The sequence below is a fragment of the Nothoprocta perdicaria genome, unplaced genomic scaffold (genome assembly GCF_003342845.1).
Source record: "Nothoprocta perdicaria isolate Ctin4 unplaced genomic scaffold, notPer1 scaffold_586, whole genome shotgun sequence".
Lineage (NCBI taxonomy): Eukaryota > Metazoa > Chordata > Aves > Tinamiformes > Tinamidae > Nothoprocta > Nothoprocta perdicaria.
In genome coordinates, this window is record NW_020455850.1 from 11,197 (window position 1) to 32,375 (window position 21,179).

At 43.6% G+C, this 21,179-nt stretch overlaps 1 protein-coding gene across 1 annotated transcript; it reads right to left on the bottom strand.

Annotated features, from left to right (window-relative positions):
- Window positions 1-2,092: 2,092 nt before the first annotated feature.
- Window positions 2,093-21,179, bottom strand: LOC112955608 (germ cell-specific gene 1-like protein). The gene is made up of 2 exons (XM_026048932.1): window positions 20,613-21,179; window positions 2,093-2,295 (listed from the first exon to the last, which is right to left on the bottom strand). Exons 1-2 carry the CDS (start codon window positions 20,911-20,913, stop codon window positions 2,093-2,095), a joined length of 504 nt encoding a protein of 167 aa, XP_025904717.1. The 5' UTR covers window positions 20,914-21,179.

Below are 21,179 nucleotides of genomic sequence, written 5' to 3' on the forward strand. Positions count from 1 at the left end.
AAACAGGATGTTGCCCTGGGGTGAACAGAGATCAGCTCTCAGGAATCTTCTCCTTTCGTTACATTCATTGCTTTTTTTGAGAAATAGTTTCAAATACTGATTTCTCAAAATGCCCATTCAGTATGCCCTAGTAAAGTCAGTGCTAAGTGAGGGAAGATAATGGAATTAAATGAGTATGAGATCCTTTTTAACTGGAAAAGAACAACAAAATTAGCCAAACAGCTAAAGAATTCTGCAGTGAAAATAAGCTGGCATCAAAATGCACAGTTTTCTCTTTGCATATGAGACAGATTGAGAGGAATTTGGATTGACTATGTTTCAGTGTCCAACTTGATGTACAATTGCAGAGTTTATTCTGGCTTTGTTGAGTCTGGTTGTCAGMAATTCCTATCTGCAAGTGACTGTTCCCTTCCCCTGTGAGCAAGCTATACAACTCAACAGAAAGACATATATCGGAAATATAAAGAAATCATTTTCTTCGCTAAACCTACAGCAGATGTACTCACTAGAAAAAGCAGAATAGTCTAGAAACGTATTCTGATACCAAGCAGTAACTCTAAAACTGCTACAGAAAAAAATCTACTGCTGACAGCTTTTAGCATGGCCAACAGAAATATTTAATGTAAATCACTAAATGCTGTCTTGAAAAGTGTGTGGGTGAAGCAACAAAACATTATGCACCAGAATGAACTTGCTCAGAAAAAATAATTCAAAGAAAGATTCCTTTGCCTTTCAAACACACGTCTCTTGTGCGAGGGAGCTCCAAACCCCAACATACTGTGCAATAAGCATCCCCTTTGGCCTGTTTTGGATATGCCTCTTGGAATTATCATGTAATGTCTACTAGTCCTTGTACTGGGAAAAATAGCCAACAACCATTCCCTAGCCTGCCTTTTTAATTCCTCTCTCAGACTTTCAGATGACTCTCATTTTTCCTTTCAGGCTTCTCTCTTTTAAGCCTTCCTCTTGCCCTTGTGTGGAAGCTTACAGAGATCAGATAATTCTTGCTGCCATTCTGCAAATTGTATTGAAAAGGACAAAGTCACATGCTATAGTTAATAAATGGGAGAAGCTCWTGGGTGGATAAGTTCACCAGGATGTTATCTGCTCTGTCCTTTCTTCTCAAGTCTTTTCCTAATGCTTTCTAACATCCAGTCCCTTGGCCTGAGCCAGAGGTTTCATAAGAATTGTTGTACCCCAAGGTCCCATTTCTGTGTATGAGACTTAGCACAGAGCCCATTAGTGGTAGTACCTCAAAATGGCTTTTTCTTTATTTTTTTCCATAATTTAAGTTTACTAACACTGAATTTCACAGAGGCTCATCTGTTACCTCTTCTCCAACTGAACTATCCCTYTACTTCATCAATGCTAATTACCCTTCTTTTTTAAATTGTCCAGCTGATCAACAATTAAGATAAATTAAGAACAGTTGTTCCTAACAGCATTTATTGCCTCCCTGCCAGACCTGATGAAGGTATCATATACCCAAAAGGTTGGTAATTCTGTCAGATGTTCTAACAATATATATCCCTTCTCACAAATATTTCTTTTCCCCTGTCCTTTGGCTTTTCCATAAGCCCATGACTGACACGAAGGACACTGCAAAGCTGGTGTGCCCATTCAGCTGTGGTCATGGTGCTCCATCCTGAGCAGAAAGCAGATGGGGCTCAACTGCCTGGGTTGTCAGCTAATTGAATTCTACCCCCTTTTTTTTTCTTACTTGAAAAATGCAATTTATGGATTACTGATTAATTTACTACTAATCTCCTATTCTAATACCAGAGTAAAGAAAAACTTTGCATCCTGTCCTTTCTGTGCACTTGATTTTTTTGAAGGTAGCTCAGACAGACAAGCAGCTACATGATCCCCTCTCACAGACAAACGGGTGATGCTTGATAAATGAACRTGACTGCAGTTTTCTGTCTATCCATATCTTTTGCCTCTGAACCTGTGTATCATGTTCTTCCTCAGCAGGAAGCTGGGAAATGTCCATATTGTGACATACGCCTTCTTGAAAACACATAGCTGAGTGAAGGCAAAATGCACCAGAGAAAGGACAGGTTTGAATAAACCCACTGAAGAAAGAATTCTTTTAAACTCTTGGCACTAGTTTCAGCTGGCGGTTGTAATCCGGATGACATGCAGGTTCTGTGTGCTTGAAGGTGTCTCCCCTGGCACTGCAGTATGACAAGGACAATACAGATGAGAGCGCGAAAAGGGAAGAAGCCTTGACTGTGTTTGTCTTACCTTTTTCAGAAGCTGGGGCAAGGTCGATAAAACTTCGACATTTTTCACCTTTAAAAGAAAAAGAGTGTTTTAGGAGACAAAAATTGATTCGTTTCGCTCTGTCTTCCCTTTCCGACTAGCTTTTCTGCCACCTCTGTCACTGAAGATGCTGGGAGGCTGCTRAGTTCTCAGTTGCTCTTTCTGCTCGTGTTCTGAGTCCTAATTCTGCTCTTTGACACAGAAGGCAGACCGTTACCTGGCATTCCACTGGACAACACACTTATCATCCTTCTGTGGCTGGACTCTCCCTGGGGACTTAGACGCTTGACTATGGAGCTGCCATTGGTAAAACCCCCAAAGACAGTACTGACTTTAATAGCCAATAAATAAATAAATAAATAGAAATAAAGAGGGGGGRAAAAATCTCCTTCTCACCATTACCCCAAAGAACTAAAATGTACAAGGGAGCCAGGTTCACCCAAGAATATTGGCTGCTCTACAAGAACATACTGCCAGGGTGCCTGAGGAGATGGATGCGGGCTACTGCAGCAGCGAGCTCTCCTGCCACCTCTGAATCAGGCCCTTCCTGGTGGGAAGCCCTGATGAGCATCCAGCAGACAGGAACGTGGCATCAACACCCCTCCTCAGACAGGGCCTGTCCATCCTGTCCCAGAGCTCTCTGATCAAGTTCAGAGATGCCACAAAACCTCACTGAGCAACACACTGCTGCAGCTGGTCATGCAGCGTGTTCGGCAATTAAAGAAGCATGAGCCAAAGAGCTTGGGATTTGTTTGCATTGTAGGAAAAAGCACCTGCAGGAGCTGACAATGGGGGAGAGAACTGCTAGTTACCCAAAGTTATATCTTTAGCTTGTCAGAGCTGGCTGCAGACCTGCATTAACTGTGCCACAGAGATTAGGGTTTCCGTGTCGTTCCAAAGGGGCTGTAATAATGTGAATGTGATGTTCTAGAGCGCAGCCACCATGTCAGTCTTGTAGCTTGTGTCAATCTTGGGTCAATCTTGTGTCAATGTGTAAGAAAAGGCATGAAATGAGGCAAGAGGGGAGAGAGCACAAGGTCAGAGAAGGTGACTTGGAGCACTAGGGTAGCAGCTATTGCAGTAGTCCAGGTAGGATTCTGTTGCTTAGATCTTTGTAGACACTTTAGCAGAGAACGTTGAGGAAAGAATGAGAAAAGGTTGAAGAATGATGAGACATACAGATGTGTTTGAAGTGGCAAAACCAGAAAAAGGCCTTCCATCCTTCCCATTCTTATTCTGAAGGCTACAAAAGCAGGGGGATTGCACTAATGAAGGCCACAAAAAGTGATTTGCTGGATATGCAGGAATTAAGTTCCTATTGTATAATGGAATCACCTCCGAGAATCACCTCCTAGTCTGGGCTTTGACGATGAGGGAAAATAAAAAAGGTAAGGCATCCTCAATGACTAGAAAAAGAGAAAGCTCTGAAATGTCACTGGGTTTACTGCATAGCAAAGAGAGGTCAGAGATCTTCAGATTGGGTGTGAGGAGAAGGATCCAGAGTAAAGACGGGTCTCTGATTCATGATGCCTAGTTTGGAGAGGCAAGAACAAGCCTTATTTTTTTAAGGCAGACTAAGGATGAGGTTGATCCTGCAGAGACCATATGAAATTAAACACACAAATGAAGGATCATCTCTTTTTTTTTCCTCTGCAACAATGACATTCAATTGGATTACACTCCAGTAGCTGAAGCAAATCTAGTGCAACTGAAGACCTTATACAAGATTTCTACTGTACTATTACTACTTCTGAATGCTGCAAAGTAGCTGGCAGATAAGTACAGCAGGATCTCACTATGTAAGTTAAAGCAGAAAAAAATGCATTAATAAGTATAAATGCCAGATTGCAAAGTATTAAAAATGCTGTAAGGCCACATTTTCTTTGTTCGCAGCTTTTACTATTCCGATCTGAATTCCCTGCTTCTGTTGAAAATCCTCAAGCCATAAGAAAAAAAGAAGCTTGAGGAATAGACATAACAAGTTTAACTGCTGGGTTATAGCTATAAAAGAATGACTCCTGTATCACCAACCATTAGAGAACAACTCTGTTTCAGAGGAACCACTTCTACAGCCCACAAGGACAGGACTGCTATTTATGAGCAGGGTTGACCAGGACGTCACAGTTTTCATATGACAGGTATCTACCAGTATCTAAAAATGACAGTTTTGTAGTGCTTGTCTGAAACTGTGTATTAAAAGGCAATGTCAACATCAGAATTTGTCGTAATAATAGCATTTATACTGAATTTCTGCTAAAAGAACAAAAATCACATGTAGTGTCTGAAGATAAAGGCCTTCAGACCTTGAGTGTACTTGGACAAATTTTCTGTGCTTCGCTTCAGAGGTTTTTTAATAGCTTTGGTTCAGACAAGCCTGAGGGTCACTTGGGTCAGGCCCCAACATTCAAATTATGACTGCCCAAACATTGTGCTTTTCACTCAGGGAGGATGTGAATGAGGATGTGAGTGAGAAAGTCTGGGTTTTATTATCTTAGAACTACTTCATAAACCAAGCTATAAAGACTTGCTTATTTTCTCATGGAACAAAGTAAGCAAAAGAACAAAAATCATACTGATCCTACCTGCAGACATGACTGGATTCACACTGTCAGCCAATTCTTTTGGAAGGGTTTTTATTAATGCCTTCAGAATCTGCCTGGGGTCCCAGCTGGGCACTTGATCAAATGGCACAAAGTGAAGAGGCAAGTACTTTCCACAAGAACTTGATATTTAGAAGGCACTGCTCGCTGGGAAGATGGGCGGCTTCAACTTTCTGGGAGGGCTGAGCAGAGCAATTTGTCTTACTCTGGTTTTCTTTGGTGCAGAAGTCTAAATTTCACCTGTCCCCTTCTCCAAGTGTCAAGAATCAGGCCCTAGTTTAGGTGACTATAAAAAAAGCTTGCAGAAAGCAAGCTAAGCAATGCATGGCATTTCCAGATTTTTTTAAAACACTGTTTAAAAAAAAAAAAAAAAAAGTAGTAGTCCATGTGATACATGTCACAGCCCTGTAACATTGGCCCAGGTCCTCTCCCTGCAGTGGGGCTGTTGCATCCTTTTATCACTGTGTACTAAATTTCCTCTGTTTAGGACTCCACCTCTGCTGTCTCAGGCACTCTGAGCTGCATTTTGTTTCTGAGCAGGAGATGTATCTTGAGGATGAATGTTTTGACCTTTCCTTCTACTACTTCAGGCAACTAGAGAGATTATAAAATAATTCCCGCGCTCAAGTGCATCCATCCACCAAGTCTATGTGTTTCTTTCAATATGATATATCACGAGATGACCAATAGCCCACCTCAAGTAATCAGAGCCCTGCCTGCCTGCCAGAGGCAACGGAGAGGAATCCATTTTGCCCTTTACATCTTTAATTCATGCAAAGACAATTAAAGGAGGAGAAGATTTTTTACTAGTTTTCCTCAGTTTTGATTACACAGTCAAAGACTGATTTAGTAAATGTGAGCCATTAAAAAGGGATAAACAGCAAAATGCTGTAGAGTTGTTGAAGTCAGTGTGTAATTTTTTCTGAAGAGTAATTATTTATATATACAAACCAATATAAAGTGTTAATCCCTCTGGTGTATTCGGTGCCAGGATTGAGATGGAAAAAAAAAAAAGTCAAATGATAGCTGTACTGAAATAACAATCTATTATTATAATGCCATTATTACTTTTCATACTCTTTACAGTTTAAAGCCTATACTAAATGTGCTGTGTATATAATCTGTCGTCTGTTTTTCTGTATGTAAGTTGCTAGAAAATAAAAGTTCACTTATGGTTGAAATGAATATACGGAGTGATCCTGGCAGAGAAGGGCATTTATTCTTTGAACCTGGGCATTGTCAAGGGAAAAGTCAAGGAAAGGAAAGAGCCTAACAAAGCAAAATATCGATTTCCAAAGAGGCAAGTCAGTCTGTACCTAATGTTTGATATAAGCAAAACGTACAAAATTTCCCTCTTGTTGTAGGTATCTGTGATGTGGGTTTCAAATGTGATCTGTTGCTTTTATTGGTGTTTTATCTTAACCTGACTTCAAGGTAACTGGCTGGTACTGTCCTCCCTCACCCATGGATACAGTGAAGCTAAAGCCACGCGACTGGAAACTTTTAGCAAGTATCTGAGACTCTAGCATCTTATTCCAGCACAGCTGAAGGAGAACGGCATTTTCGATCTCAAGCTACACAACTCATTTGGAGAGCTGCAGCTAAAGGGTGTCTTGCAGATACCTTGCAGCGCGTTGAGAAAGCCTTTCTGGTGTGCCTGGCTGCCCAAGGGGCTGCGGCTCCATGGTGTCTGACTGCAGGTGCCTCACCTGCAGGACTAATGCAAAGAGAGTGACCAGAAGTTATCAGGAGGAACATGCATCCTCATCCTTCAACCCAGCTTGCTCAGGATGTCTTTTCTCCAAGGAGAGCTGGAAGTAACCAAGGACATAAAAAGCAGGAGTGCCTAGAAGGTGGCACAAAGAATGGCTGCACGTTGGCAAGGGTAAGTAACACCTGGAGAGGATCACGTCAGGGATCACTTCACTTCCAGTTGTTGATTGCCTGATTGTTCTGGGCTTAGTGCTCAAGATTGTGATTCTGTAGGAACTGCACAAGCAGTTGCTAATGAAGGGCATTTCCCTTCCTTGTTCCGTATATCTATCAATCATCTTGTCTAGGAAAGACCTTCCTTCAACTTCAGTGGTAACCACTTCTGGTTATTTTAGATCATGTTCATATTCTAAGATGCAGACATGCATCTCACCGAGAGCTGACGATGTCAGCAGTGCTTTCATTTTTCCTCTTAGGATTTATTCTAAGTTATTTTTGGATATCTTGTATAACTGATCTCTTAAGCCCTCTTAAGTTTAATTTTAGACTTGGCAGAGTTTATCCTGCTGTGCTGCCCTTTTCAGATGCTTCTCCTACTCATTTCCAGTCTCCTGGAGAGCCTTCAGAGAATACAGAAAAAGCTGGCAATGATGCTCTAGGTAATGGGTTTAATAAGAATGGAGGTTAAGATTCCTTGCCTTGATAGTCTTGCTTGCATGTGGTAGCAGAAGTGACTCCGAGAGGAGAAAGCCAAGGAGCAGTCCCTTCTATGCCTAAGCATAGAAAGAGGAGGTGTGACCTGGCTGGAGTGCCCTATACTTTTCTGTGGGAGCTGTGGCCATGTAAGGGTCACCTGAGGCCATCATTGGGTTTCCTGGGAAGCGGTTATAGATCGTAGGTGGGTCATGGTGATCTGGGTCCAGTAACAGGAGATGTGAGTGTGTGTGTGTGTGTGTGTGCGCTACTCTAGAGAACTTCAGTCCTCTGTGTGTGTATTAATGGATTACACACCCATTAAGGAACTTCAAGCTGGACCAGCCAGAGAGCAGGCAGAGACTCGGAAAGACCCAAGTCTGAGGTGGTGGGTAGCTAAGGATGTGGATATAAACAGATGTAGAGCAATACTAAGAGCAATACTAATATATTTCCCATGCAAATACTGAGGGATGCATATGCAGGGTGCTTGTGCATCTACAGAGGGAAAGGCTGTGCGTGTTTGACTAGTGAGCTTCAAACCTGCTCAGCCAGAGGTGAGTGAGCAGCGTTGCTGCAGATGTGAACACGGAGGCTGTTTCTGTGGGTGACGGCAACAGCACCGCTCTGCCTGGATCAGCGTGTGGCCAGCTGTGCTGCAGTGTGTGTGTGTGTGTGTGTGTGTGTGTGTGCGCGCGCACACAGGCACTTGTCTCTGTATCATAAATATGAGCTCAGCTGGACCTGCAGAGAGGAACAGCAGCAACCACCTAGGGAGGAGAGATGCAATAGGTGCTAAAGTCCCCTGGGCTGAGCTCGGCACTGCAGCTGCAGCAGCCCCCACAACATTGCAAGGCAAACGGGTGCCAGCTCTGCAGGTGTTTCTACTGCAAAAGATTGAGCTTGGATTTTTGTGGGAAAAATTGGGAGCTTCCTGGAAAAAGAGAGTTCTAATCCGTGCAAGTGTCAGAGCCAGAGGATGAGCGAGAAAGCTGCTCGGCATAGGGTGATGACTCTCCTGCCTCTCTCAGTATTGGGGCTGTACCTTTTCCTGGTACTCTGCTACTTGCAGTGTCCTGGGATATTCTGACTTTCCAGCTCTTCCCAGCCTATGGCACCTACTTGCCATGAAAATTATCTCCTGCCTGAAAAATGAATGCTTTCAGGGAAAAGGCTATGTAACTTGAACTGAACTGGTAAGGATAGAGATGCTGCAGGGATGGGAAAGAGGCAGTGCAAGATACTGTCCTGCACGTCTCCTGTCACCTCAAGTGGGTCAGTGCAAGCAGTGCTGAGCCCCCGGGACAGACACAAGGCCACAGAGCAGCACTTGTTGGCCAGTCCCTGGATGTGTCCCTGTCCCTAGCGTGTGCAGGTAGTGGGGATGCTGGCTTACCCCGATGGAGACCTGCTTCAAAGCCAGCCACTTTGAAGCTGAGCTGCTCCTGCCTCTGTGTTAGAGGAAAATGCTGTGTCTCTTCCCTTCTCCAGGGTTCAAAGACATCTGTACTTTCCTAGCCCTATCAGTGATTTAGAAGGAAAAGCTAAGAAAAAAAATGGCTGTTTCATATTCCCCAGATTGAAACCTATCATAAAACTAGCCAAGATAGACTCATGCAGCTGTCAGGACTACACAGTAGATTGGCTCCAGGGCTGTGAGTTACTGCTCCCCTTATGCTGTGCACACCACATCATTGCCACGATGGAACTGCACTGTGACAGAGCAGATGCACCTTCTGAAGTGGACCCTATGTGACATCTTTCCAGAGGCTCATGGAAGTGGTAGAGTCTTGAGAGCGATTGCAGCGCTGTGTAAGGACAGCTGGACATGTGTCCTAAAGAGGCACAGGCTGGATCTAATCCATAGCACCCAGGTGGTATTCAAAGTTTGTCGTGTGGCTGTTGTGATAGCAAGGACTAGAAATTTATGTCCTGAGTCATCTTTATTGGCCTATGTTCTTAAAATTCATTTCTCTCTGAGCTAGTGATGAAAGTCTGATTAATAACCAGAGCACTAAATAAAAGAAGCTCTGAAATACCCACGTTTTCATGTCTTCCATGTAAACTATTTCATAATATTCTAGTTAAATTATTTAACTTGAAAGAAATGTGATAGTTCTGATGGAGGGAAGGATTTCTGTTACAACTCTGCTTTTCATCTTAAAAAAAGAGAGAAAAGAAAAAGCTGTCTGTTCACTTACTCTGCATAAATTTCCACGAGTTCAAAAGTACAGTTTTGAAAGAAATTTAATTGTTTAAATTTCACTTAAACAGCATTTCCTTTCAGTAACACATTGGCTCCCAGCCTACGAAAGACAAGGTCTCCTTTTTTTCCCCAACAGGCCCTAACAAGCCTTTATCTCTCCTGTTGTATCGAGTCATGTGACTTTGTTGAGGTTCCCACACAATCTACTGAGACTAAAATAATTGTATTTGTCTAAAAAAAGATATAACCCTCCGGGGATCCCAGTCTAGGAAAGAGGATAAGGACTGCAACATAACTTCAGTGAAATAAAGAACTATATTAGGGGAAAGGCAGGTTAATGAGCTAATTCAAACTGAGTTGTATGAGGTTAATTAAGAAATAAAATATTCCACTTTTGATTAAACTGATCCCAGATGGAGGATTTAATTGAAATTTTTTCTAATGAAAAATCAAATCTTAATCAAACCTGAATGGTCAACTGGATAATGTTGATTTTGCTGGAACAATATCACCTTCTGCAAAATAAACCACTTGTTCCAGAATTATATTAAATTTTGTCTTAAGCTACAAAAAGATTTGTTTTCTCTCTCTAGCAGCTGTCATTCAAACCTGTTGCCTGTCAGCGTTTCTCCTGCTTTCAAGTAACATGAGAATTTGCTGTTTGTTCAGCCTCTGCTGAAACAACCTGCAGTGTTTTTCCCTTTGGGGACTGTGGTTATGTCTGAATATTATAATATTTCTTGTTTTCCATCGGCTGAACCTCTTTGAACATCCTGCCTCCTGAAGCACCAGGGTGCTCCCGCCTCCTCATCTCAGGCACGCCGCGCCAAGACACAGACCAAGCACCTTGGTGCTAGCTGTGCCAGAGGTAAGTCCAGATGTTTTGCAGACTCTGCTGTTTCCTCTCTGCATCCCTGGAGCTCTCGTTAGCTGTGCCGGGGGCACGGATGCAGGCGGAGCGGGGCCCGTGCCAGGGCGCCGCTGCTAACCCGGAGCACGTGCCATGGCAACTGGGTTTGCTGCACTGAAACTCTCTTCTGTTGCACGAATCTTTCACAGTGTCTGAAAGCAAAACTCCTCCACAGTCTGTTAGCAAATCATGTCTAATTCAAACAAGTCCAAGTCACAAGACTGGGCTGATTCTCTTAGTTCGACCTGATGGGTTGAGTGGCCGGTTGCATGTGCAGATCTATCGTTTCCTGGAAAATAGCTCGGATTATTGAGTGAATGGGAGAATCAGGGGAACAAGGGTGCTGAAAGAGGCTTTTCATGATGTTGCATCAAATTAGACCTGACTTTAAAATCAGGAAAGTAGTTGTGAGCTGCTTTAAATATTTACCGAGCAGCGTGGGGAGGTGGGAGTTGTTACCTGCTTATCCCTCAGTGACCCACTGGCCACACTGTGCTCCATGGCCAGAAACCTGCACCTGGCTTTGAGTCTCATTAACTGCGGGAGACTCATCCCTTTCCAGCTGTTCCGGACAGTTAACGGGAGAGTGGAGGCGGCTCTCCTGTGCSCTGGCTCTGCAGGGACCTCGGGACTAGGGACTGCCCATTCGTCTGCGCGTGCAGACCCATTTGCAGAGAGCTGCTACCCAGCACTCCAGCTAAGGGCAGAGTGAAGGTGGAAGAGGGGGGATGATCAATGAAACTATTGCAAAATAAACTAGCTCCCAGGGGGGCCAGAATATGTGTAAGTAATTGATAAGAGCCTGTAGTCTTGGCTTTAGGAGAAGCCATGTGGTTCAAGATCTCCCCTGCTCTACACTGATTAGCTGTGGATCTGTATGGAGGTTTTYCACCCATGCCCAGGCTTTTTTTCAGAGGATGCCCAGTGTGAGCATTGGATCTGTGCCCTAGCTCCAGCAACATGTGACAGGGTAGGGAGAGATGAAAGTCACTGAGAGCAGAGAAGGGATCTTCATTTTGTGGATGGGATTATTCCAGAGAAAGAAAAAAAAAATCAGTTTTTAAAGCCACTGTGTATCCGAGATGGAAAATAAGGCAGGTTCAGGACAAGGCATAACTCTGGTAGCACTGCATGTTGCTGTGAGCATAAATCCTGATATTACAGCTTCAAAGGCTCCAAGGAAATGCAGGTAAGACCTAAGGCAATTGCTAGAGGGGTGAGGACCCGACTTGGAGAACATCAACCTGTATATTTTCCTTACAGCTAACACTATAACACTGTTTCTTCTCTGGCTTGCCCATCTATCTGCCTTTCCTCCTAGCTGTTGTGTTTCAGGCTCCCTGCTCCAAAATGAACTCCTGCAAGCAACCCTACCCAAAGACGCTCAGCTGTGTGGTAACTGAGGCACCCAGTTTTTCCAGTCAAGCTTATCTAACCCCAAGCACAGGAGCTAAGACAACCTTGACCTTCCAGCCACAGTCTTTTAAAGGAACATAATAAGAGGGCCTGTATGGCACTCATGCACAGCCCACTGCAAATGAATGTAAGTGAGGTAAGTGAAAAAAATATGGTCCCATTTCCTTTTGGGCACCTTATTTCCAAGCTCATATGTAAGAGCTCTCCAATATCTCACTTAATGGCTTTTGTCTGGTCAGGTGAAACAAAGTGAAATAAGACTAAAAGACAATGCAATGTGTTTCTTCATCTCTGCAGACCTGATGAGTCTAGAAATAGTGGAGCAATCAGGCTCCACGATTTCCAACTCCCCACATTGCAAGCCTGGCTTATATCCTTCAGCCCGCCACTCCTTGCTCCCGCAAATACAGTCAAATATTAAAGCCATTTTGGTTTGATTGTGACTATTGTACAGGTCAATTCATGYAATTTTGTAGTAATAACATTTGCTTCTCAATGTTTACTGCCTTCTGTAGTCCTCGTCTCATTTGCAAGATAGATCAGGTGTATATCACCTTTTAAATTACCAGCAGTGATAATATTACACCAAAATGTGATTCACAGAGGGTTCCGCTAGAAGCAGCCTTATTCCCTGATTAATCCCCATTTTGAGATCTCTCAATAMGCCCATTTTTAATTAACCTAATGTAAATTCTTTTAACTCCATGTGAGGGAATTTCTTAGATCAGGATGTAGTACAGTGTTAAATATCATGGGGATACTGTGACAATTGACATTCCATCCCACACTTATTACTATAGGCCTGAATGCATTTGCTCTAACCAGCTTGAGAATAAGTTTGGCATTTGTATTTCTTTGAAATACAGGAACTGTGTGCTATTCTTCAGCTTCTTTGAAGTTTATTCAGTTAGCAAGAGATTAGGAGAGCTCCTCAGACACCTTGTTTAAGACTGCTGGGTATAAATGGTGAGGATGGAAGCATTCAAACAAATCAATGTAATATTGGCCCATGCCACACATGCAGTAACTTATCAAAATACGGAGCAGATCATTGTCTAGTCCCATGTTTTTTTACTTGCTTGTTATGGGCATAAGTCTGCAGGGATTTTGTATCCACATTTTTATATAACGGCTGTTTATACAGCTATTCTATCTARCAGGATCTGGAGGGCGTCTGATCCACAAATCCCAGGGTATCACAAGCACAGACTATCTTGAGCATCCTAGAAAGACCTAAAGGTTTGTAATAAAGCAGCTACAGAAGCCACAGCTATCGTGTACCACAGGAAGAAAACAAGGGTGATCATGAGGATGACTAACAGATCTGAAAACTCTTATAATTAGCTTATATGCCTATGGTCAAGATGATCTTACCCTGTAAGCAACAGCCATTTGTTAGGAGGAGTTCACAGGTGCTTTTCTGAAATGGACCTTTTCCCATGTTAGAAAGAAAGGCAAAAATCCATTACCATCCCTGTTATCTAGCCTGGGGGAGATTTCTTTTCTGATCCCAAATTAGATCATCAGCTTAATGTTCAGTGCATGAGCAGACATACCAATTAGATCCTGAGAAGCTGTAATAATGCTAACAGCAGCAAAGCATCCTCTTGCACACTGTCTCCAGCTGTAGCCAATTTCTGATGCTTTAAGAGGAGGCATAAAACCCTCCAGAAGACACGATATGCATCAAGCAGGCAACTAATTCTCTCCTGGCTCCCACCAGCGACCAGTAGAAACGCTGAAGCATGGATGTAATATAGGATAATATAAACACGGTGTGAACAAAGGCAGTCAAATGAAGACTGCTCCGTTCAGAGCTCATTAAGATACCAACAAATCAGATATGCGGGACTCRCTCCAAGCTTCCTCGTGCCAGAATCGTTCCTCTTTCTTCGTAGAGTTCCTTTACAAAGTATTGTTTTTAGCCTATTCCTTTTCTCTGCTCACATTGCCCTCCATGGAGGTCAGATATACAGGCTCACTTCCTGGGAACCCTTCTGTAGATATTCACTTTTTTTCCCTTGATCCTGCATGCCTGACTTCTACTTAAATTATYGTATTTTTCTTGATGTTTTTCCTGAAATACATATATATAAATATATATATATGGTGCCATTATATTTCCCATTGATCTTCAACTTGATGGATGAAATAAGACCCATTGTTCTTTTGTTTTCTTGAAGAAGATTCTCTTTTCCTTAAATTAATTTGTAAATCCCATTCTGCATCAATTTCCTATCCCACTTTTATTACCATAACCAGCATGATGGTGTTAATAAGGTRCACAGGTGTTATCCGTGTCTTTCATAATGCCGAGGATTTTTGTCTAGATTAACACCTTTCCTTTATATAGCAGCACTTTGGCAGCTCATAGTCACCTCTGAGTCAATGAGTGGCCCACAATTTGTTTCTTATCTTGTTCCTTGTAATTGATAAATTCTTGTGATCGCACATAATTTTATGCCATAGCATTTGGTGCATTTAAATTTTATCCTAGCTATTTGACTACTGTTCTTATTAATCAGACCATCTCACCTTTTTCAGTATGCACAGATAGCTCTTCTGAAAGCTGATATTCCCAAACTTTGTGTCACAGCATATGTAATGAATGCATTGAGGATAGGATCGCTGTCTCCAAATTAAGACTTCTGCGTTGGAAACTTCAGCTCCTTGGCCCGATTCTTCTTCTGGCCAATGAGCAGGGTAAGTCAGTCCAGGCTCCAGTTCACAGGACATCAGGAGGAACTTAGACTCCTCCAAAGGTACTCATTACTCYTCCCCGATTGCACTGATGATGTGGATCCGTTTAGGCACAGACATCCACATTTGTTAATGTCCATAGGCCTATTGTGGGATTCATCTTTACTTCTTTTTCCAAATAAGATTAATAGTATTCCTTGATTTCTATGTGTGATTTCTACGTGATTCCTAGTATTCTATGTGAGAAGATATTGCTAATCACATAGTGATAACTSGATCAGGCCCACGATCAATTCTGAGCATCTCTGGAACTAATCTATTCATATTGTGATCCTTTCCTTTTTCATATTACTTGCCACAACCTCCTTGTTAGACYGTTCTGTAACCATTTTACAACTTCTCATCATCATAATAATATAAGGTAAAATATGCACAGCTCTACCTACTTTAGTGTCTTCTTTCCATCATCAAATTATAGATACTTAAGGAAGAGCAAAAGAACAGGGTGAACATGGAGTGGTTCTGCTCCTGACATACTGTCTCTTGATATATGCCATATCTGAGTTTGGATTTCAGCAGTTGCATTGAAAACATTTTATTAATAACACCAACAGGTATTTTCCTCCTTTTGTCAGGTGATCTCTAATTTTGTCTTTCTCAACATTTCACAGCAGGGAGCTGCACAGAAGAGAATATTCCTTTGTCTGTTATGCTCTCTTGTTCTTAGATGATGGAAATAGTGAACAGTATTTCTTGCCTGATCTCTATCATTCCCTATCAGCCCCCATCAGTGCCATTGCTCTCTCTGTTGTGTCTCAGTCTTCTTTCTCTGAAGAGGCTCAGGCTATTYAGTATCTCCTGATGGGGAAGTATGTCTGTATCTATCACTACATTGTTACARTGCTCTCTGCAGTTCTTCTGTACAGAATTTTCAGCAGGATACTCCATCAAATGCTTTACATAAATTGAGGGTGACTGGGTCTAATGCATTACCCTTGTCTAAGGAACTATTCATCCTGTTAAAAGATCTACCTTTGATAAAACCCCACCTTTGATAAAATCCATTTGTTGCTCTGTACTGACTGCTTTCCCTGAAATCTGTCCTAAGTTTGCTGGGTCAAATGGCTTGTAAGTTTCTTTTTTTTTTCTCTCTCTCTTTTTCCTCAGTCATCTTTGAATATAGCAATGTACAGTTTCATTACACATCCTTGCTACTAAAGTTGGATTTTCATGTGCCAATTATTTCAGCAGTCTCAGGTGAAAATTATCCAGGCCCCCTGGRTTCTGTTCCTCTATCACAGGAAATTGTATCTTTAACATAGAGCTCTACCTCCTCAATTCCTTTTATCCACCTTTTCCTTCCTAGACAATTTCTACCTACCAATTTCTACATTCCAGTCATGCAGATAGACCTGCCAGGTTCCAGTCATGCCAATTACACTACATTTCTCATAATCCAGCAAGAATTCCCTATCCCTCTTGCTTTTTAATTACGTACTCACAAGGTGCTCTTCCTCTGCCCCTCTCCCCGGACTGCCGCCTGCAGTGATTCACATATGCTCATTATCACATGGGATGAGGGGAGAAGGGGGAGGCAGAACTGCTCTCCCTGTAAAACCGTGTGTCAAGTTCTTGTTTTTATTACAGAGCTATCCGTTTCTGCAGGATGCACCCTTTTTCTCCAGCTCCAACTGCAAATGAGCATTTAAAATCCATACTTATACCCCCTTTTTCCCTGCTCTCCTGTAAATTCCACTCTACCATTTACTCTTTAAAGAGTGTTAAGGAATATGTTATTAAGAAAATGCAAAAAGTTTCAGCCTCCTTGTCCTGAAAACACAATTCAAGTAAACAGAACAAGCCTAGGCGTACTCATTGTGGACCTCTGTTGCTTCTTAAATGTGGARCATCGTGAGCAGCGTGGTTCATTTAAGGGGATAATACTGTTAAATGGCACCTAGACACCTGTTCTCTTATACAGTTTTTCCCTCTGAATATGGAAGTTATTGCTGAGATGTTCCTTCATTAGGAATTAAAACAAGATATGAGTTAGCATTATTGTTCTTCACTACTAGATATCAAAGTGAACACCCTGATAGGCAAAATCTGCTAACGTGTTGTTACCTTTCCCAACTCTCAAACTCTTCTATTTGCATATGGCATTTTATATCCATAATAACTACTTTAATTTTCTCATGCTGCGTATGTTCATGAGCCACAAAATATACCAGACACATTCCTAGTGGATCACTTCCCRACCTGCTGTTACTAGCACATTCACCCATCTGGCGCCCTACGTCCAGTACGGACACAAAACAGACCTAGTCTGCAGGTTACAGGCACTAGTGACCGTGCTCATAAAGGAATAAGGTGATAGAGGGCTCGTGTGTTGGAAGCTCCAGGGAGGCCATGGAATTCAGTCTGGCCAGGCACCGTGTGCCCAGTGCTGCTCGTGTCAAGTGGAGCTTGTGACCAGCAGAGCCACGGAGCTCTTGCATTTGTGTTGGCTTCATCCTCTCCTAGAGACTAGGCTTCTCCTGTTGTTCTTACGCTCCACGTGGGATTGAAAGCACTGACCCTGCTCTGAAAGAGACAGCCTTTATCTTCTTTTTACTAGACTGGGATTCAGCATTCCTGAGTCAAGAACTGGATTTTTCTTGGCTAAATAGTTATATTCTACTGGTGGGTGAGCCCTATATCTGCTCAAGTTCCTCTTTTCCCAGAAGGCATTTGCAAACATATTTCACAGGGAAAAAATGCTTTTCATCTTCATTACCAGCCTTAGACTTATTGGATAAAAATAAATTTTAGATTCACCAAATAATCACAAGAACACTTCCCCTCATTCAATCTCTGCAAGAGATGTCACAGCGATACCTAGAAACCCTCAACAAGATGAAGGCCCATTTCACATGTACAACACGATTATTACACCTCTACAACCAGAATCTAAATGGACATTTCAGATAATCAATAAGAGGTGATGACACTCAGAAACTCTTTTTTTTTTTTTTCTTTGCAGCATAAATGGCATTTTAAGGTGGGGCCTCGTTCCTCTAGCTGGCTGGAGTTCCAGAAATCCTGTCCTCCTTCTGCTGTTGGGACTGGTCCTGCTGCCTCTGCACCACAAGTTCTGCTCTTCAGCATCTTCAGTGCAGAGTATGAAGCTCTTGACAGTGCCCTCAGCCACGGGGAAAGGAAAATCAAAAGTCTGGTGGGTAGAGGAAGAATGTGGCAGGGAGCTGGGACGGCTGGGAGTTGCCCAGGGACACAGAGTGTTACTGGCATTGCAGGTGGGATTCCTATTGCCTGTCTTCAGCCATCTGTGATGAGGAAGGAGCCTCAGGGCTTGAGGTGACCATCGACTACAGAGCAGTTACGAAAGGATGCAGCAACTGGCTGCATGCAGGTTTTTGACATCACGTAATGATTAAGAGTGTTTTAGTATGTGTGGACTGTTTAGAATAGTGCTATGTGCAAGAGATATGGAGTATCAACACACAGGGCAAGCAGGATTCAAGAGCCTGGAGGATAGTGTTAGCAGCATGGCAAGTTTGTTAAGGATTGCRCTTAGGCTACATACAACAAGTAGGTGTGATTGGTACATGGACTGTGTGACTGYCACCGAGAGCAGCGTGAGCTGAGGAAGGGTGTTGTGATGATGCCAAAGCCCTATGAAGCAAGTGGCTGAGAACATCATAGGCGCACAGAGCATCTAATGATGACATTGAGGCTGAATCTCCCATGCTGTGGCCATTTTCAGTATGCTGTTGCTCAAGCCGCAAGAAAGGTGCTGTTGACTTTATGGAGTGCATTTGTGCTGGTGGTTTGTTTGACACACTGCTCTCCATGTRTGTGGTTAGTGCTGATTTCTTGATATGCCCGTGGTGCCCTAGGCACTGTGCGACCTGCGATGCAGGTCGGTGAGCAGTAACTGGGCTGTGGACAGCACAGTGAAGCCTCTGGGACTGGGGACCAGCTGCTGTGAGGAGCCTGGGGCTTGTATGCGCGGCAGGAAAGATGTTGGATTGGGGCTGGCTGGTAACTTGCTGCCCTGCACCTCAGATAAATCAATCATCCCTCTGGTTGCAAAAGGCCATGACTATAGACAGTCTGGCATTACAAACCAGTCAGGCCAGGTGAAGACCTTTCATGGCCATTTATGATGACTTTGTTATATCATTCTTGTGCTTACTAGAGAAGATATGATAAATCCTGAGCAAAGTAGCAGTCTGTCCCTGTCTGGATTCTCTCTAATGGCTGATCACTCCTAGCTGGCTAATCAAACAGGTCCTTTCACCAAGTAAATAAGGATAAATACGAGCAGGCACACAGGTGGCTGCTGTGCTGTTGTGCTTTCTCCTGCTTTCACCATAACTTTTGAGATCTGTCTTTCAGCTTTCCCCCTGAATCACCCACTACAGCAGTGCTTGGTTTACCTACCACAGATTAAATCAATCTATTTTCCTTCTCCCACACGGACTTCAGGATTCAGGCTAGACTAGTCACATCATTACAAAGTAGCCCAGACATAAAGCTTGGATTGGAAACCTTGAAGTGTTGTCCAGGGATGTGAGTACRTTTTCTCTACCCCAGAGAAAACTCTGAAAAAGTGCAAAAAAGGCTAAGCTGCTCTTTTGGGTAGCTGTGGTCTGAGCTTGTTTCTAAATCGGTAAGACAAACAATTTTTTTCTGAACTTTTTAACACCCAGAGGGTTGCTTTGCTGCACACCTTTCTGCATGGGGCTGTTTGTTGACAGTTCCGAGCTTGGAGTTCATGAACACTCCTTTTCTTGCATTAAACTGAGTTTTAATGACAGCTTAATTCTTGAAGCACAAGCCTCCAAAATACCCAGAGAGATACACAGCACCTCGGGATGAAACAGACTGTGAGCTGCTAGTCAAGTTTGCCCCACTTCACAGTACATTTTTATAGAGCAGTTTTACCCAAATCCCATAAATTTCSCTGTATCAGCACCAAGAAGCCTGCTGCAGAGACAGAAATTATTCTGCCTTCACCAGATTGGTATATCATTTTCAGTGCTATTTGGGGGCAATAATTTTTGCTTGGTTCAGGGCAACACACAGGTCTCTGTTATTTCCTGATACACTGTCCTAGAGACACGACCCATAGGACAATTCCTCTCCCCGAGGGGCGCTGAAAAGACCAGCTCCCCGACTTACTCCTTCAGCGAACACAAGGTAACACAGAAGCAGCCCAGCACTGGCTGTTCCTGTCACTATTCCAGCACTACACCAGCCATCAGCGTCCCTGTCGTACTGTATCATGTCTGTAAACTTCATTTTCTAATCACATCATCTAGAAAAAAGTCCATTTGAAGCCGAGTCGGGACACTGGGGCTATCGGGCAGCTCTGGGGCAGGACTGTCTGGGTGTATCTGCCAGAGCCTCAGAGCAGCCCCAGCCACCTTCGCTCCTCCCGCGGTTTGTGAGCTGCTGGGTGCCAGCACAGAGCGATGCGCTGATACGCTGGAGAGATGCCTTCTCCGGCAGCTCGCTGCAAGTAAATGGCTGAGCAGGGAACAAGAAGGAGCTTTCTTGTGCTCAGTCCTGCCCTTTTAACTGCCATTTCTCTACCCTACCCCAGTAAACAGAGCAGTTAGGCACAAGGAGGGGGCAGCGGGTAGTCATTTCCTTAAGGGATGCAAGGAAAGAGGAGGTGTGGGCTACAGGCTGTGAACTTTATGCTTTCTCTGTTAGTCAGAGCGCTGTGCTCTGTGTTATTTAGGGGGCAATTACTATTAGCTTGGTTGGCTACTAGCAGCTCCATAAAAACTAACAGCCCCTATCTTTCGTGTGCTCCATGGAGCAGTTCCCAAAGAGAAGCACTGGACTGTCTCTGACTGCAGCGGCAACACCAGGTAGCCCATATTGCTTAGTACAGCTGAGCACAGACTCTGCACCAGGTGAATAGGCAGATCTTTGCTCCTGTTGGAAACAGGTTGCTTGTGCACAAAGAATTGCCAAAATTCTGCCTCTCTCTGCAGGCTGAGCCTGCGATACAGCACAGAGCTGCTCGCCCCTGGGTTTACTGCAATAAACCGAGCAGAAAGCAACGCAAGCTGGAAGGAAGTTGGTTTACACTCACCGGCAGCATTGATATTTTCCTCACAGGAGTACCAGATTCCGGTGTGGAAATACCTGAAGAGGAAGCGGTCATCTCCCGTCTCCCAGCTGTAGTGAACCACGTTCTGGTTTGTCTCATTGGCAGTCTCATTGCCACTGTAGTTGAGGCAGTTCGTCTTCTTCTCTTTCCCGCAGCTCGGCTTGGGGACCCTCTGCGTGCCCTCGCACCAGTGGGTCGTGATAAAAGCTGTCGTGGAGAAGAGGAGAGCCATCAGATTCAGACTCACTGCTAGCAGGGCTCTGCATCTTCGATTTGTCTTCATGGTAAATCCGCCCTCCCTCCCCCTCCTGCTGAGAGAAGAAGTCAAAGGGTTTGGGKTTTTTTTGTGTGTTTTTATGTTTTTTGGTTTATTGGGGGGGGTGGAGTTCAAAGCCTCTCACGATTCAGAATCCAGTTTTCCAGGGGGCAAAACTCTCCGCTTCTTCCAGTCCGCTGCTGTAGCGGCGAAGGAAATGCTGCAGCCGGGCTCCCATTCTCCCCCTCGCTGGAAACGCTGCCTTTGTGCGTTAGCGCCGCAGCTGCGGGCGC

Coding starts and splice junctions, on each gene's coding strand:
- LOC112955608 (XM_026048932.1), bottom strand. CDS start 20,913: ATGAAGACAAATCGAAGATGCAGAGCCCTGCTAGCAGTGAGTCTGAAT. Junction 2,296..20,612: donor GGAAAATATCAATGCTGCCG/GTGAGTGTAAAC, acceptor TTTCTTTTAAAG/GTGAAAAATGTCGAAGTTTT.